General features: G+C 32.5%; 2 protein-coding genes across 2 annotated transcripts; one reads left to right on the top strand and one right to left on the bottom strand.

The window, feature by feature from the left end:
* The first annotated feature begins 143 nt into the window (after positions 1–143).
* On the top strand, positions 144–4,476 carry AAT (aspartate aminotransferase). The gene is made up of 10 exons (XM_079034675.1): positions 144–361; positions 1,055–1,292; positions 1,390–1,483; positions 1,575–1,678; positions 1,985–2,233; positions 2,396–2,509; positions 2,627–2,710; positions 3,331–3,501; positions 3,762–3,875; positions 4,128–4,476. Exons 1-10 carry the CDS (start codon positions 213–215, stop codon positions 4,254–4,256), a joined length of 1,446 nt encoding a protein of 481 aa, XP_078890801.1. The 5' UTR covers positions 144–212; the 3' UTR covers positions 4,257–4,476.
* A 2,458-nt stretch (positions 4,477–6,934) lies between these two features.
* Positions 6,935–15,263, bottom strand: MRL7-L (Thioredoxin superfamily protein). Its single transcript, XM_079034674.1, has 7 exons — positions 15,137–15,263; positions 15,090–15,106; positions 9,342–9,514; positions 8,605–9,107; positions 8,447–8,528; positions 8,250–8,361; positions 6,935–7,246 (listed from the first exon to the last, which is right to left on the bottom strand). Exons 3-7 carry the CDS (start codon positions 9,465–9,467, stop codon positions 7,116–7,118), a joined length of 954 nt encoding a protein of 317 aa, XP_078890800.1. The 5' UTR covers positions 9,468–9,514; positions 15,090–15,106; positions 15,137–15,263; the 3' UTR covers positions 6,935–7,115.
* Between the last annotated feature and the right edge of the window lie 1,818 nt (positions 15,264–17,081).

Genomic DNA, 17,081 nt, shown 5'->3' with positions numbered 1-17,081 from the left:
TAAATTAGTATGAAATATTAGGGTTTTTCCAAAGATTTCCCCTAAAAAACAAAAAGGGATTTTAATTTCCAAGTTCCAACAACCCCGAAGAGTGTAACGTACACCGAATCAACCCACCTACCACCTATATCACCAAACCCCCCATCAACTCTTTCTTTATAAATTTCCTGGATGAGTCGCCATCGGATTCCAAACACAAATTTGGCTCAACCATGTCTGCTCAAATTTCTGGCATTTCTTCCACATGCTCTACTGCCTCCTGCAAAGATCATTCTCTCAGACTCGGGTTTGATTCACTGAGCTCCAACAGATCAACATCAATCTCGTTTTCTTCTCAGCTGAACACCAATTTGTCAATCAAGTATGTTGCTATTGGTATTCACTTGATACTGTTATAATTTTGCTTTGAATTGGCATTTTAACGTACTAAAATTTGTGTTGCAATTGGAAGTATCTCAGTTAGGTTGTTTAATCACTCGGATACATATTTTTGGTTTGTTCGGGAAACGAATTTGTTAGTTGATCGCATATTTTTGGATAATTTGAATGGATTGCATTTTATTTATAAACAAAAGGGCATTCCGGTTTGCTATACAATAGAGAAGCAGGGCATATCGCTTTAAAAAAAAAAACCTCCCATTAATGTATTCAAAGCTCCAAATCTGCTGTAATAACTATCTTAAACCTTGAATTTATGCTTCTGATTTGGATTTTAAAGCTCCAATTTCGTAGTCGTAGTCCCACATCCCCTATAGGGACGAGCGTTTTGTTCGAAACACATAGTTTAAGGTCATCATTCATCAAATCTGATGATCAGATTCCTGGAAACTGCTAATCTGCTACTAGTTCTCTTGAAGGATTCAAATTTTACATTTATAACCAGAAACATATCAATTACTGTGCTTGAATTGTTGTTATCGAAAATCATGATTCAGGTTGCATAAATTACTATAGAAAACCTTCATTTAGGTGCTAAACTTAATGCTATTAACAGATGGCGATATTATTCCAACTTATTTGTATATTTTTTGGTTCTATTTGTATTTTTGAATAGATCTTTGGAGAGTAAAAGAAGGCATAAGACCTCTAAAATCTGTTCAGCAGTAATAGTAGAAAGCAACTCTGAACAAATGGAACTTGATACAAGTCTGAGCCCTAGAGTCAACTCTGTAAAGCCTTCAAAAACAGTGGCTATAACTGACCAAGCAACTGCACTTGTTGAAGCTGGTGTTCCTGTCATTCGTTTAGCTGCTGGAGAACCTGATTTTGACACTCCAGCTGTTATTGCTGAGGTAGCTCACTCAATGATATATCTGTCAATTATTAATCCAATCTACTCCTTACATTGCTATAAAGTTTAAATCTTTATATCCTTTTCATTATAAATAGGCTGGAATAAATGCAATTCGTGAAGGGTACACAAGATATACTCCAAATGCAGGTACCCTAGAACTACGAACAGCAATATGCAAGAAACTAAAGGGTAAGTTTTAAATGTAAGAAACACAACTTAAGGGTGGATATGGACATATACTTCATAATTCTTAAGTATTTTCCTTCATTTATTATTGCAGATGAGAATGATATTTCCTACACAGCTGACCAGGTTGTGGTTAGTAATGGGGCAAAACAGAGTATACTACAAGCAATCCTTGCTGTTTGTTCCCCAGGAGATGAGGTTAAGTGCTGTTTACTTTTTGCTATATAAATTTTTTTATAAAATTATGTAAATAAACTACTTGTTTGTAGTAGTTGTGAGATTATTTACGCAACTTAAAAGGTATAGTTTCATAAATCATAATGGATTTTATCCAAATGTTGGAAGATTATGGTTTCATAATGCATTTACAACATTGAACTATGAAAAATCTACCAATGTCATACAGAATAAAAGCAATTTTCATTCCTATAATAGGGTAGTTTTTTCAAATTAGAATGTTCTTGCATCTAGCCCTTTATCTTACAAGCTTTCAAATTTTTACAGGTCATAATTCCAGCTCCCTTTTGGGTGAGTTACCCAGAAATGGCAAGGTTGGCTGATGCGACACCTGTCATTCTTCCTGCAAGCATCTCTGAAAATTTTCTCTTAGATCCAAAGCTTCTTGAATCCAAGCTTACAGAGAAGTCAAGACTGCTTATTCTTTGCTCTCCATCTAACCCAACAGGCTCTGTTTATCCTAAGAAACTTCTTGAACAGATTGCTCAAGTTGTTGCAAAGCATCCAAGACTCCTGGTAAAATGACCAAATTACCCTCAGCCTGAATTTGCTACACAGGACTAGACTATATCACTAAACAAGCTTTGTAGGGCTATTGACATCAGTCCTAGTGTGTAACAAACAGAGGTTTTAATTTTAAATACTGTGAACCTTAATTTTTTATTTGTTTCTTTTCAGGTGCTCTCTGATGAAATATATGAGCATATAATATACTCGCCAGCTGTCCACACAAGCTTTGCATCTTTGCCTGGCATGTGGGAAAGGACACTAACAGTCAATGGGTTCTCTAAGGTATATATATATATATATATATATATATATACACATATACATATACTGATATACATATGTATATGCATATGATAAATAAGGTATGGCTCATTTAGTGTGCATATTTATTTGTTGTAGGCTTTTGCAATGACTGGATGGAGGCTTGGATATATTGCTGGTCCTAAACACTTTGTTGCTGCTTGTAACAAAATTCAAAGTCAGGTAAATATTTATATAATTGTACCTTCTTTATACATTTCCATTTCTATAATCTGAAACATAATCAAGATTATCTACTGTAAGAACAAAAACTGTTTCCTTTTGGACTGAATGAGAGTAAATGACCATTTCACCCTTATGTTTGGAGGACATGCTGTATGAACAAAGAGTTTTTGTTTTAATGGACCGAATGAACTGTGTGCTGTATGAACAAGGACTTTCTTTTTATGAGTGAATGACAATATTATCCTTCTGTCTGGATGAAGTGCTGTATTAATAAAGACTGTTTCTTGTTTGGACTGAGTCAATGACCACTTTACCCTTCTGTTTGGAGGAAGCGCTATACGTATGAACAAATAGTAAAGACTTTTTGTTCTTTTGGACCGAATGAACTGTCTCAATGAGAATAAATGACCATTTTATCCTTGTGTCTGGAGGAAGTATTCTATAAACGAAGAACATTTGTTTCTTTTTGTCTGAACGAGAGAGTGAATGACCATTTTACCCTTATATTTTGAGGAAATGATATATGAACAAAGACTGTTTCTTTTCTGGACCAAATGAACCGTCTGAATGTGAGAGAGAGTAAATGACCATTTTACCCCTCTGCTTTGTTGATTCAGTCAACTTCAGGTGCGAGTAGTATAGCTCAAAAAGCGGCTGTGGCTGCTTTAGGAATGGGACATGCAGGTGGAGCAGCAGTTTCACAAATGGTCAAAGCATTTCGTGAAAGAAGAGATTTTTTGGTCAAAGCTTTCGGGGAATTAGATGGTGTCAAAATATCTGAACCTCAGGTATAAGATTAAGAGCATCTCAAATCATTGACTTAATGTGTAGCTTTTTAGTTTTGCCATGTCATCTTTCCACTCACTTTATCAAACAAAATGCTGTTAACTTAAATCCTCTCCAATCATTGACAACTTTTCAAAAGCTTTTTTTTAGAAATTAACAACTAATCCATCGTCATCTTTGTGAAATATTTGTAAATCTCCTCATCTAATTGGTTATTTTTTTACGCATGTAAAAAGTACATAACAATAACATTACTTTGCAGGGTGCTTTCTACTTGTTTCTTGATTTCAGCTATTACTATGGTAATGAGGTGGATGGCTTTGGTTTGATTAATGATTCTGAATCTTTGTGTCGGTATTTGCTTGAAAAGGGCCAGGTAATAATAATAATAATAATAATAATAATAATAATAATAATAATAATAATAATAATAATTTACCAAAAACACCTTCTTAAGGGCTATTTTCAACACTGAGGATGAGGACATTCATGTCTTTTGCACTAACAAGAGATCCGGAGAAAGTCCTTGTTCTATTGACATCAATCTCGGTCCCAGTCAGTTTGCAATAAATTGAAATTATTATTTAAATTGAGTTTTAAGGTGAAACGGACATACTGAATTTCCCAGGTTGCCCTTGTCCCTGGAGATGCATTTGGGGATGACACGTGTATCAGGATCTCATATGCAGCATCTCTCTCCACCTTACAAGCAGCTTTTGAGAGAATCAAGAAGGCTGTTCTCACTCTCAAGTCTTAAATCCCCGTTATCAGTTTAAATCTTTACATTTATTTGCAAGTCAGGGGCAAATTTGTTGCTTTTACATTCATAATGGGTGTTTTCGTAATTTGCATGAAAATTTGTATTTTTCTTAGGTGATTGGTATGATAAAATTTTGTGATTTTTACGTTGTACCATGTATGATATAAGCTATTAATTCGCAAGCGATAAAGAATAAAGTTGATAATTTCGGTTTAAATTGTAAAATGCGTTTGGTTGTAGAAATTGATTTCATTTTTCTAGAAAATATTTTCAAAAAATAGAGTTGAGTTTTCAATGAAAATTTTAGCAAACACATTTGGTTAACACCGGTGGAGTTTTCATTTTCTATTTTAGAAATTTAGAAAACTTTGGAAAACTGTAAAAATCACTTATCTAATTTACATACAATTTGGAAAACAAAATTTTTCATTTTCTTGGAATTTTTTTGAAATCTGAATCTACCAAAAGCCTTTTCAAAATTTTCATGGAAAAATGGGAAATTTTTCCACAACTAAACGCACTCTAAGCTACGTTTGATTGTGGAATTTTTTTTTTCAGTTCTCTTTGAAAAAAAGGAGTTGAATTTTTATTTTCATTTTTCGGTGAAAATTTTTAAAGATGTGTTTAGTTAAAACTTAAAACTCAAGAATTTTTATTTTTCATTATAGAAAAAAAAAAAACACGTGTTTGGTTATGTATCTTCCATTGGTTTTCATTTTTCGGTTTGTTATTTTAAATTGTTTTTGGAAAAGAAACTATTTTTTTCAGTTGACAACAAACCCGAAAAAAATATGTAATAAAATGACATTGAACTATGAGTTATTGTTTTTCTATACAGGTCACATTCTAATTTTACACTTTTACCATAGATTTTAAAATTTGTTATAAATTTTATCCAAATGTTAAATTTTGTTACTAATATGGTCCAAACATTTTAATTTATAAATACGCCCCAAAATTGTTTTTTGTTTTTTTTTACAAATATATTATTTTACAACCTTTTTAAAGGTTTTTATAATTTTTTTACAAATGTGTAACCTGCCTAGAAAAATAAAACTCATAGTTCGTTACCATTTTATTACTTTTTTTTTTGGGTTTGTTGGAAAACTGTTTCTTTTTCAAAAACAATTTAAACCCTATTTAAAATAACAAACTGGAAAATGAAAACTAATGGGAAATACATAACCAAACACGTTTTCTTATTTTTGGGTTTGATGGAAAACTGTTTCTTTTTCGAAAACACGTTTTCTCATTTTCTAAGAAAATGTTTTTAGAAAATAGAGTTGAGTTTTCATTTTTAGTTTTCAATGAAAATTTTAGAAAATGTGTTTAGTTGGAAGCGGTGGAGTTTTCATTTTTCATCTTAGAAATTTGGAAAACTGTAAAACTCGCTTGTCTAATTTACATACAATTTGAAAAACTGAAAATTTTCATTTTGTTAAAAAAACTTTGGAGAACTGAATGAACCAAACGCGTTTTCAAAATTTCCGTTTTTCTTGGAAAAATTTTCCAACTTTACATGAAAATTTTCAAATGAAAAATGAAAATTTAAAAACACGTTTGACTGATTCAAATTTCAAAAAAATTCCAAGAAAATGAAAATTTTCTGCTTACCAAATTGTATGTAAATTAGAAAAGTGATTTTTACAATTTTCAAAGTTTTCTAAATTTCTAAAATAGAAAATGAAAACTTCACCAGTTTCGCCCAAACACGTTTTCTAAAACTGAAAATGAAAATTTTAACTCTATTTTCTAAAATCGTTTTCTAGATAAATGAAAACAAGTTGGAAAACTAAAAAAATGTTTTAACCAAATGCATTTTCTAAATTTTCTACTGAAAACTGAAACTAAAAACTCCAACTCCTTTTGTCGAAAACTTTTCTAAGAAAACTGAAAACAGTTTTCCACAACGAATTATTTATTTATTATTTTTTTTTTCTAGAATTTTTGCCAGCTTCATCATTTTAATCAACAGATGAAAGTCGAGTGTTTTATGCTGATGGCTTAGAGCAGTTCCTCTATCCTTGATTCCAGTGACTTTGTCTCTATGAATCCTGATGGTGAGACCTTTATCAATTGTCACAGTGCCTCAGATCCCTGCTATCAGTTTAAATCTCACCTTAAATTACTTTCACATCCCTCCCAAACCTTGTGCTCATGTTAGGGGTAAACTTGTCATTTTCACTCTAAGTGATGTTCATAATGGGTATTTTGTAACTTTTATGGAGAATTGTATTTTTCTTAGATAATTATGATGGAACTTTGTGATTATTACATTGTACAATGATAGAACTTTGTGATTGTTACAATGGACCTTGTATAATACAATCTTTTAACCCATAGAAACAACACAAGGAACTTAATGATCCAAGTCAAAATGGTAATAGTTAAATTTCTATCAACTGATTATCTGACTATTTAGAGATTTATAACAAAATTATAGTTAAGAGAAAATAAATTGTCATATGCGATATACAAATACTTCTACGAAATATAAGAATATCACTTGGGTTTGTTTGACGGCCTCTGAATGATTAAGAGACTCTGAATGATACAACAACATTGAATCAAATGAGTATAATCAATTTTGTCATACATAATCACTTTTGAGATGCACGTATATGATACCCTCTTAATGGGTTGGATAAGAAAAAAATGAAGTGTTAACAATAGAGTTTGCTAATAACATCTATTTTGCCAAAATTTCTTATATATTGTTAGGTCTATTACAAATCTAGAAGAATATACAACTTTTCATGCATGAAGTACAAGTCATTGTAGCATGATTGTACATCTATTTCTTGGTATACAACTGTTCATGCATGAAGTACAAGTCGTTGTAGCATGATTGTACATCTATTTCTTGGTAGTGAAACCAGGGATTGCGTCATTGGTCATCACAAAGTCATTACCAAGGCATGGGGGCTTTGCTGCTCCATAGTAAAAGAAGGCCATCATCTTTGACAACTCGTCAGCTGTTCGAATTTCTGAAAATTAACAAAACAAAAATAAATTAATAGGGGCAAATCTGTAATTTTGGTCAAAAGCATCTTTTGTCCATTGATCTCGCTTTTTAGCCCAAAACTAATAATTTTGGACATGTTTGATATCCCATCAAAACCACAACATTTTATTTGACATAGAGTAAGTTACATTTTTGGTCAATTTTTGCGATTTTGGTCCTAGATAGTTTTCTTATGCAATTTTGATCCTTATTTGAGGCTTTTGTAATTGTAACAATTTTGGTTCCGGTTCCAAGTGACTATATTTTCGGGACCAAAATTGCAAAAATCGGCTATATTTAGGGACCTTTACTAAAAACATGTACCAAAACATTACAAAGAACTCAGATAAGGACCAAAACTGCAAGAGAAAACTTATTGGGACCAAATGAGCAAAAATCAACTAGACTTAGGGACCAGTACTGTAATTTACTCTGACATATGAAATTGTTTGTCATTTTCATAAAGGACCCTAAATGCAAGAAATAGCAAATTACAAGGACTAGTATAAAAGTTAACGATTTAAAGTACAAGATCCTCATAATAGATAATTTCAAAGTACAATGATATAATAAGAAGAAATGAAAGTACAATGCTATTATTAAAAAAAATATAGGAAAATACATGGCTATTTTTTCATTTAACCCGTATTTACAATACTTTTTATCTTGTCTTGTGGGCATCTACTTCAGCCACGTAATCAAAAAGGGGTAAAACGGGAAACTCAGCAAATCATGAGCATCTTATCAGTAGAGGGGTAATTTAGGTATCTTACTTATTTAGTTTGTTGCAACAGAGTAGTACTTAAGGGGGGTAGAGGGGAAGGGAGAAGGTATTTTTTATGTCTTTGGTAATACAATGAGTCTTTGTTTAATTCTATTCTTGTTTTTTGATTTTATATAAAAGTCAGTTTTTAGCATGGGCCCACATCTAAATGCAAGAAAAAAGAAATAAAAGTAGGATGCTATAATAAACAAAATCTTTATACCTTTTTCACGGTGTAAAATCTTTCCAACTTTTGTAAATATGAGCTCAGGAAAAACAGAAACTCCAAGTGTTGACACTAAGTCACACTCCACAACAGCATCAATCGCAACACACTGTTAAAAGTTAAAAAGTTAAAACAAACAATAAATGTTAATTAATATACACACATATCAGTGAAAATGATGAAATTTTGGTTACCCTTGGTGAAGGTATTCTACAATCCCATATAATTTGTATTGCTTTTTCCAACTGATCACGAGCCATTTCATTTTCTTTTGGTCTGAAAAAAATAAAAATGATTTAAAAAGGTAAACAAAAATGGTTTTAAAAAGCTATAATTAGATAGATTAGGTAACCTTCTATAACGATTATGAACAAGAACAATCAAGGGGCTAAGATCTTGAAACACAGTGTCCTCCCATTCTTCAGACTTAATGTCTTTAATAGCCCTAATATCTTGCCAATTAACTTCACCATCACTATCATAATCTTCATCATCTTTTTTCACGTTTTTAATTGTCATTTTATCAAAAAATTGACTGAAATTAAAACCCCTTCCTTCTGCATCTTCAGGCCAATCTGGATCCTCTTCATCTACAACAAGTGGATAATCAGATAAAAGTTTTTCCATCATTTTTTTCTTTTCTTCAGGGTCAACGTCTTTGACTTCAGGGTTCATTTCGATCATTTGTCTTATCTTTTTCCTGAATTCTATCCTTTCATCTTCATCCATTTCAAAATCACTATCATCATCATCATCATCATCATCAATCTTGCTTGATTTTGTGGATTCTTTCTTTTTATCATCATCACAATCCAGAATTTCAACTTTGGAAGCTCTTAAAAAACTTCTTTCTGTCTGTTATTGCAAGGCATTTGCGATTTATTATAAGGTTAAATGCAATAAATCGCTGTCTTAATAGAAAGAAACAAAAGTAGGATACTAATGTATATAGGGTTCTTCTATAATAAACAAACTAGATAAAAACGTAAGTTGTTATATCTTGCATTTTGCCCTATATAGTAGGGGCTATTAGCATAATATAAGCAGTTAACAAGTAAATTCAAATAAAAGAAACTAGTAAAATTATACCAGAAACATCGACCTTGGCAAATGAATGGTTGTAAAAGGCATCTTGTTGAATGAAATAGAAGCTTTTAATAAATTCTCCTTTGCAAATAAAGGTTGAGAAAATGGCAGCATACTTAATAAAGACATTTCCACGATGTTTCCAATTCCCAATTCCAGTGTTTTGAATTGAAACCCTAGAGAAATAATCAAAGAAAATAAAATTTAGTTAATTATATAATCTGAATGGAAACCATGCCCGAAACCCTAGCTGAGTTGAGAACAGTTCATCAATAATCAAAGAAAATCCAGAGGAAACGATAATTTGGATTGTGAATTGTGAAATGTTCCCTATTATTTCAAGTATTACAAATTTGGTCCCTGAACTATTCATTAATCTACAAGTTCAGTTAATTAAGAACTTATTTTGTTTTTTTTGGCCTGAAATAGTCGTTTTCGTCTCTTTTTTAGCACATGTGGCAAAATGGAGGGTTTGGATTGGATTGAATTGATGAAATGGAAAATGGGTCAAAATGGGTTAAGTGTTCAAATGGGCACTTGGTTATGGGTTAGAGGTGTATAATTGGGTTGACCCACTAAGCCCTTTTTTTGTTCAATTTCTTATTGAATTTTATAAATCAATATATAAAAATGCAACTCTAAAAATTATTATTTACCCAAAAAGAAAGTATAGCATCATATCAATCAAAGAAAATAAATTAAATAAAGAAATCATTGTCATCTAAGGACTAAGAAAAAATAAATTAAATAAAGAAATTTTAGATGGTTTTCTATTCAGGGATGTTGCAGCCCTAACATTTATGCAAGTTTCTCACGTGCATTTTCATATATTTCATTCTTAATTATATAAAACTTATCAAGGAAAAAGTAAAACCAATTATGGCCAATTAGGGTTTGGATATTGCCATATTGGTTTGATACTATTATGGTTTGAAGATATTGACATGTTGTACTTGTATTATCATTTGATGTCATGTTTATGAACACATCCAAATTCTTGTAGGTTGTAACGATTTCATTTTTTTTTTGTTACTTTAGCTTGTTTTAATTTGTATTGAGAGAGTTTGCATTGTCACCTGAGTTGAAAAGTTTTTTTTCTTTGATGTTAGAATTATCTATTTGTGTATTGGTATAGTTTTTGAAAGTACAGTTAGTTTGTGTGTAGCCTAAATAAGAAAAGCTGAAACGTATGCTGTTTATTTATAATATTAACCCTTTTTGCTATGTGATTATGATAATTATGTAAAATTGTAGAGTATGATGATTGCTTTGAGGGTTTTGATGCCTAACATAACATTATACTTGTAAGGGGCTGTTTGACAGGATCTGAATTTTTAAGATCTGAATTTTTAAGAGGTCTGAATTTCTAAGAGGGTCTGAAATTTTAAGAGCTGAATGTTTAACATGCTGTTTGGTTGGGACCTCTGAATTGTTCTGCTGAATTATTAAAATGACAATTTTACCCTTCTGTTTTATTTTTTTATTAAATTCAACTGTTTATTTAGAAAATAACCTAATAAAAATTCTTAATTATGTATTAAAAATATATAAACACCATATAAAATCCAAATTTAGCATAAATCAAAATTAAACACAAATCCAAATCAAACATAAATATTTTTAAATCCACAGTATCATACTAAAATCCAAATAAAATCCTACAAATTTAATTTCACCCCAATTGATTTGCAATCTGGTCACGTAAATTATCCATGTATTCATTTCCTTATGAACCCCATTCCATATCGTGTACGTTTTTGCCATCATTTTGTCCCCCTTGTGGTTGAGCATTGTTCTCCTCGAACGCCATAAATAACTCATCATGAATATCGCATTTCCTTATGAAATTGTCGACTGCAAAACAAGCAACGACTATATCTCTTTGCATTGAAAAAGGAAAATGAGCCATTCGCTTTAGGATTGGGAATCTCGCCTTCAAAACACAGTAAGCACGTTCAATAACATTTCTGAGTTGCGCATGTGCATGATTGAATTTTTCTTCCTTAGTTAACGGACGTCGCCGTCGATAGTCGGCTAACCGATACCTCGTGTTGCGATAAGGAGTCATAAATCCACGAGTGTTGGTGTATGCATCATCGCAAAGGTAATATTTATCTGTACACATGAGTAAAGGAAGTATTATATATAGAAATTTAATATCGTATTTTAGAATAATCTTAAAAAGAATTAAAAACCTGGAGGAGGGAACGGAAAGCCTGAAGTCGGGTTACATGCAACTTCTTTCAAAACTCGCGAATCATGTGTTATACCCTCCCAACCGGCCCATACGAATGTGAACATCATATCGAAATCACAAATTCCTAAAACATTTTGAAAGCATTCACCTTTTCCTCTTCCCCTATAGCGAGTTTGTTAATCAGCAGGCACGACTGCATGTACAAGAGTTCCATCTAGCGCACCTATTGCTCCAGGAAAGATTTCTTTTAGCTTACGATGCCTTTCTGAGGAATTCACAGTTGCATTAGAATTCGTTGGCACTATAACTTCTTTTGCAAAAATCATCATTGCATTTAGCACCTCATGAAAGCATCTATGAACTGTTTCTGTGGAGTGTTGAAACCTTCGTTTGATAATCCTGAACTGTTTATTATGTGCTATAGTAGTTAAGAACATAGCCATCTTCTCTTCAACGCTTATATGCCTACTACTTTGCAACCAATTGTTTCGTCTAAAATGATTGCATAAAAGTACATATGCTTCATGTGAAAGACGCATCAGGTCTTTACATTGTGTAGAAGTTCCATGTAACAATTCTTGTGTATGTTGATGACCACTCATTTCCGAATCATTATCAATTGCCCTTCCAATTCTGTTGGATGCTAGATTCAACCAATAGCAACATAGTAACAGGAAAAATGCAATTTCTTCATCCGAATCCATAAACAATCTGTTATTTTGAAAATACATAACAATTATATTAACAACATATAACATAAAAATTCATCCAAAACATCAAGTCATTCATATCATATAAAAATCTCGCAATGCAAAACATCAAGTAATCCAAAACATCAAGTCATTCATGTCAAGTAATCCAAAAAAAAAACCATCTAGTTCAAACCAAACATCAAGTAATCCAAAAAAAACCCATCTAGTTCAAACCAAACATCAAGTAATAAAAAAAAACCATCTAGTTCAAACCAAACATCAAGTTATCCAAACATCTAGTTATCCAAAAAAAACCATCAAAACATTCAAAAAATCTTCTTAGCGAAACATTCCATAATGTGCTCCAACAGTCTTGACCCAATTCTCACAAATAGCTGGATCAATGGTTAACCACACTTGCCTCTTATCCGCACCTTCACCAAAAATAGCAACAGCAGTAGTGTATCTTGGATCAAATATTCCCATCCTAACTTCTCCAATTTTTCCATACACGCATCCAAATTTGAAGAAGAATGCTTTTCCACAAATATTTTAGCAACTGTGGCAATATCTTCACCGATTTCAAGCAATCTTGAATTGGATGCATCTTTACCCTTATCTTTACTTTTATTTTGACTCTTTGCCGTATCTGTAGTCTTTTATTTTTTTGATTGAGCGGATGACTCGTCACTGAGACCTACAGTTTCTTGTTGAGTGCAATCGATGTCATCAAAGTCATGCAAACTATATTGGCTTGACTCTTGAGTAGGACGGGGAAGGGTAGAAGTTGGCCCCCAACTATTTATGTCTGTCGCAGTTGCGCCTTCAAACAACTGTGTGCAAAGGTCGAGGTAGGGTAGTGGCGTGCGTCTCAAAGAATCCACATGTTTGTTTGACTGTTTGGAAAAAATATTTTATTACTTAAATATGATAATATGTTTTTTATAACTAAAAAAATACCTTTGATTCTAGTTCCCATTCTTCTTTGGAAAGGTTGAAGGTATTGGTTGTTGAATTGTACACGTTGCCGGTTTTGTTTTTTAACTTCAAAAAAGCACCAAACTTTGACTTTAGATAGTCATAGCGGTTCTTCATTTGTTTTTGGTCCGCAATAAAGTTGTGTTCAATTTTTAATGTTTCAGCTACATTCCTCCAAGATAATGCTTTCAAACTACTCCCTTCCCGCCCATTCACCGTAACTTCACGTAAACAAGCTTCTAAAAACGTTTTTTCTACACCTTCAACCTTCCAGCTAATCCTATCCTTCTTTTCTCCCATTTCTTTGATCAATTCAACAAAAAATGCATGTTTTAACAACAAGTTAAACATTGCAAAAACACATTTTCAACAACAATTTAAGCAACATAAAAGCACCTTGTCAACAACACAAGTGTACAATTTCATGATATAACCAAGAATATATATGATTTCACTGTAATATCAAACACAAATATGGATATTTCATGATAACAACAACATAACTAATGCACATTGTCAACAACTATTTCAACAAAACAAGTGTAAAATTCAATAAAACTAATGGATATTTCATGATATAAGCAAGAATATATATGATTTCACTATAACATCAAACACAAATATGGATATTTCATGATAACAACAACAAAAATAATGCATATTAAAAATCCAACATCAACATTCGATCATATGACATTAAAATTGAACATATTACATCAAAATTTCATCATATTCCTTAAACACAATCAAGCCTACCATCAAAATTGAACATATAACTTCAAAATTTCATCAACGTTCGATCATATGACATCAAAATTGAACATATAACTTCAAAATTTCATCAACATTCGATCATATGACATCAAAATTGAACATCAAAATCAAGCCTAACGTCAAAAATAGCTTTTGATTGAACAAAGCTATTTAAATCATTATTTCAAGAAAAGCTATGAACAAGTACTGGAATTTCGTAGATATGGGCCATTAAACCCTAGATATTAAAATTAATCAACCAAGCGAAATTGAAATATAGAACGAAAAGTAAAAATATTTGACAAAAAAAAAAATACCTTGATTGAAGGCGGCAGACGAATTCTATAGAAGAATCGGCTATACTTTATACGTTTAGGAATTAATCGGTAGAAATAAACTCCAAGATAGCTGCTTCCATTATTATTATTACAATCGCTGCAAGTAATTTTGGTAATTAGTATCTCTAATCCGATGACCATAGTTCGCTGCCATTATTATTGAGAGGGAAAGAAGAATGAAACAGAAAGAAGATGAGGCGGAAGCATACCTGTTGCAGTCGGATGGAGATGGAGATGTATTGATGATGGCAGCGACGCAAGAGATGGAGATCCTGTCGATGATGGTGCCGGAGGTAGGATTGGTCGACGATTGAGTTTTCGTCGATAAGAAGAATACACGGACGCAAGCAGCGAAGTGAAGACAGAAGAGGAGGCGGTCGATTAATCTAGGGCAAATTAGGAAGCGTCCCGTTTTTTTTTTTAATTTTTCAGACTTCTTTTGATATCTGAAAAAATAAGAGGCATCTTTTAGTTTAAGTGGTAAAAATTAATACTCAAACAAACACTCTGAATCTGAAATTTTAAGACATTACCTCTTAATTTTGCAATTAAGAGGTAAACAAACGGGGCCTAACTATTTCTCATTAATTCCAACCAATTATAGCGATGGGTAGTAAAATGCCCTAAAAAGAAACAAATTAAAAGTACTACTAACAATTAAACCCAAACAGTATCGACTCTAAGTTGAACGACAAAAGAAAAGGGAATTCTTAGCAAAAACAGATTTAAAGAAAAGAAAACCTAAAAGTGTACATAGGCAGCGAAGGAGAAGAAAAGGTGGGTCGATGTTTACCTGCGTAAACTGAAGAGGGAATTCACTGGTGTGCTAATTGAGTTGAGCGTGGGTTATTGGGCGCGAAGCTGGAAAGCTTCAAGATTTATGGCGATAAGGGTTTATCATTTATGAGGGTAAACAATTGCAAAGGGTAAAGAAAACCCGAAAAGAAAGAAACAACCGTTACCTCTGTCAGAAGAAAGACGCAGGAAGAGGCGGTGAAAGGAATTGACATCTGTGAATCTATTTTAGTAGTGAGCTTTTTTTTAAATAGTAATATTTCCTAATACTTTTCATAAAATATTAACAAAATTTTTATTTTAATCAACCAAATCGTAGGTCCGTATAGCATTCCAAAAATGTCAAGTAAAAATTTCATTTTAAATAAGTTAAAATTATTCATTTATTGTTCCAAAAGACAATCAAAGTCAAATATTCACAAAGAGATAACTCATAAACATTTGGTGTGAAATAAATCTTCATGGGATGCAGTACAAGCCGGACCCTTACCAGAAATACCTGAAACATTTTAATATAAACTGTAAGCACAAAGCTTAGTGAGTTCCTCAAAATACTCCATACTATATATACATATCAGCACAAAGCTATCCGGGTCTATTTCACCCCCAAGTCTATTCCAACTCCTTCGGTGTCTATCTTTCAACCAGTACAAGTCTATTTCACCCCTGAGTCTATTCTAATTCCTTAGGTATCGTTCAACCGGTACGAGTCTATTTCACCCCTGAGTCTATTCCAACTCCTTCGGTATCTTTCAACCGATATGGGTCTATTACACATCCGAGTATATTTCAACTCATTTGGTATCTTTCAACAGGTATGAATCTATTTCACCCACAAGTCTATTTCAACTCCTTTGGTATCTTTCAACAGGTACTAGTTTATTTCACCCCTACATCTAAGCATACAGTCATATCAGCAAGAGTCATAAAGACAACAAGCACATACAGACATATCAACAAGTGTCACAAAGACAACTATCATCCTACAAACATAATCTAGTGGGTCGGAATTGGTTCCTTCGACCCTCGAGTACAGTGAAGAGACTCATCTCAATCAACTATCAAAGAGAAAACACAAGTTAGAGTTGCTGACCCTCGAACTCTTTACACTATCAATTCACCAAAACATCCTTAAGTCAAAACCAAGGTAAAAACTTTGAACCAACAAGTCCTTAGACTAAGAATAACTCTTCTAAGGGCAAAATACCATTTTTCCCTTCCCGAGACCTATTCTAACAGTTGACCAAAAGTCAACGGATCAAAAGTCAAGGTCAACTTTCATTGACCTATGTGATGCGTACTCCATCTCTATGCATGGTGTATAGCCTTACTTCATAATACGGGGTCCAATTAGGCTACGTGCTGCATAACCTTAAGTATACCCTACGTATTCCTCCAGATCTAAAACTTCATTTAAGCACTTAATACATTAAGACCTTTCACTCAAAGCTCATATCTGATTCTTACTAGCTCCATAATGGATAAAGTTTCCAACTTTATCCATTAGGATGGTCCAAACAACCAAGATCTAGTCTTTAAGTCTCAAAGGGACCAAAAATGCATTTTTCTCAATTTAATCCATTAAGTCCAAGTCTCCAACCTTCAGATCTGAATCAATATGATGTGTAGATGGATAAAGTTTTCAATTTTATCCATAACACGGTTAGAAACTTTCAAGATCTAAACTTTAAGCACTAAAATAAAAAAAGTGACAAATTTGACAAATAAATAGATCTATAAAACCAATGAGCAAGTTAAAAGCTTTTTACTCACAACGGTCCAAGAATGATGTAATCGTGTTGGATCTATACTTAAACTTTTCTTCTATACTCATTGCCACCACCTTGATCTTCAAGATTAAACATTCCAATGGAGAAATAAGCTCATAAATGATGCTAAAGCTCAAAACAAGTGAGAGGAGGCTAGGATTTCTCAAGGAATGATCTTAGGTGATGGAGGCTGGTCATGAGAGGGTTTCTCATAAGTTAGA

This window comes from Lactuca serriola, chromosome 4 (genome assembly GCF_051521515.1).
Source record: "Lactuca serriola cultivar US96UC23 chromosome 4, Lser_US96UC23_V15, whole genome shotgun sequence".
NCBI lineage: Eukaryota > Viridiplantae > Streptophyta > Magnoliopsida > Asterales > Asteraceae > Lactuca > Lactuca serriola.
The sequence above is the reverse complement of the archived record's forward strand: the minus strand, read 5'-3'. Positions and strand labels throughout refer to the sequence as shown.

What these genes read in the sequence shown, in the direction of transcription:
- MRL7-L (XM_079034674.1), bottom strand. Translation starts at nt 9,467, where the DNA reads ATGTCTTTATTAAGTATGCTGCCATTTTCTCAACCTTTATTTGCAAAG. An exon ending in GTTCATAATCGTTATAGAAG is followed by an intron (nt 8,529 to 8,604) that starts GTTACCTAATCT and finishes TATTTTTTTCAG; the next exon opens with ACCAAAAGAAAATGAAATGG. An exon ending in GATTTTACACCGTGAAAAAG is followed by an intron (nt 7,247 to 8,249) that starts GTATAAAGATTT and finishes GTTAATTTTCAG; the next exon opens with AAATTCGAACAGCTGACGAG.
- AAT (XM_079034675.1), top strand. Translation starts at nt 213, where the DNA reads ATGTCTGCTCAAATTTCTGGCATTTCTTCCACATGCTCTACTGCCTCC. An exon ending in AATATGCAAGAAACTAAAGG is followed by an intron (nt 1,484 to 1,574) that starts GTAAGTTTTAAA and finishes TTATTATTGCAG; the next exon opens with ATGAGAATGATATTTCCTAC. An exon ending in CAAAGCATCCAAGACTCCTG is followed by an intron (nt 2,234 to 2,395) that starts GTAAAATGACCA and finishes GTTTCTTTTCAG; the next exon opens with GTGCTCTCTGATGAAATATA.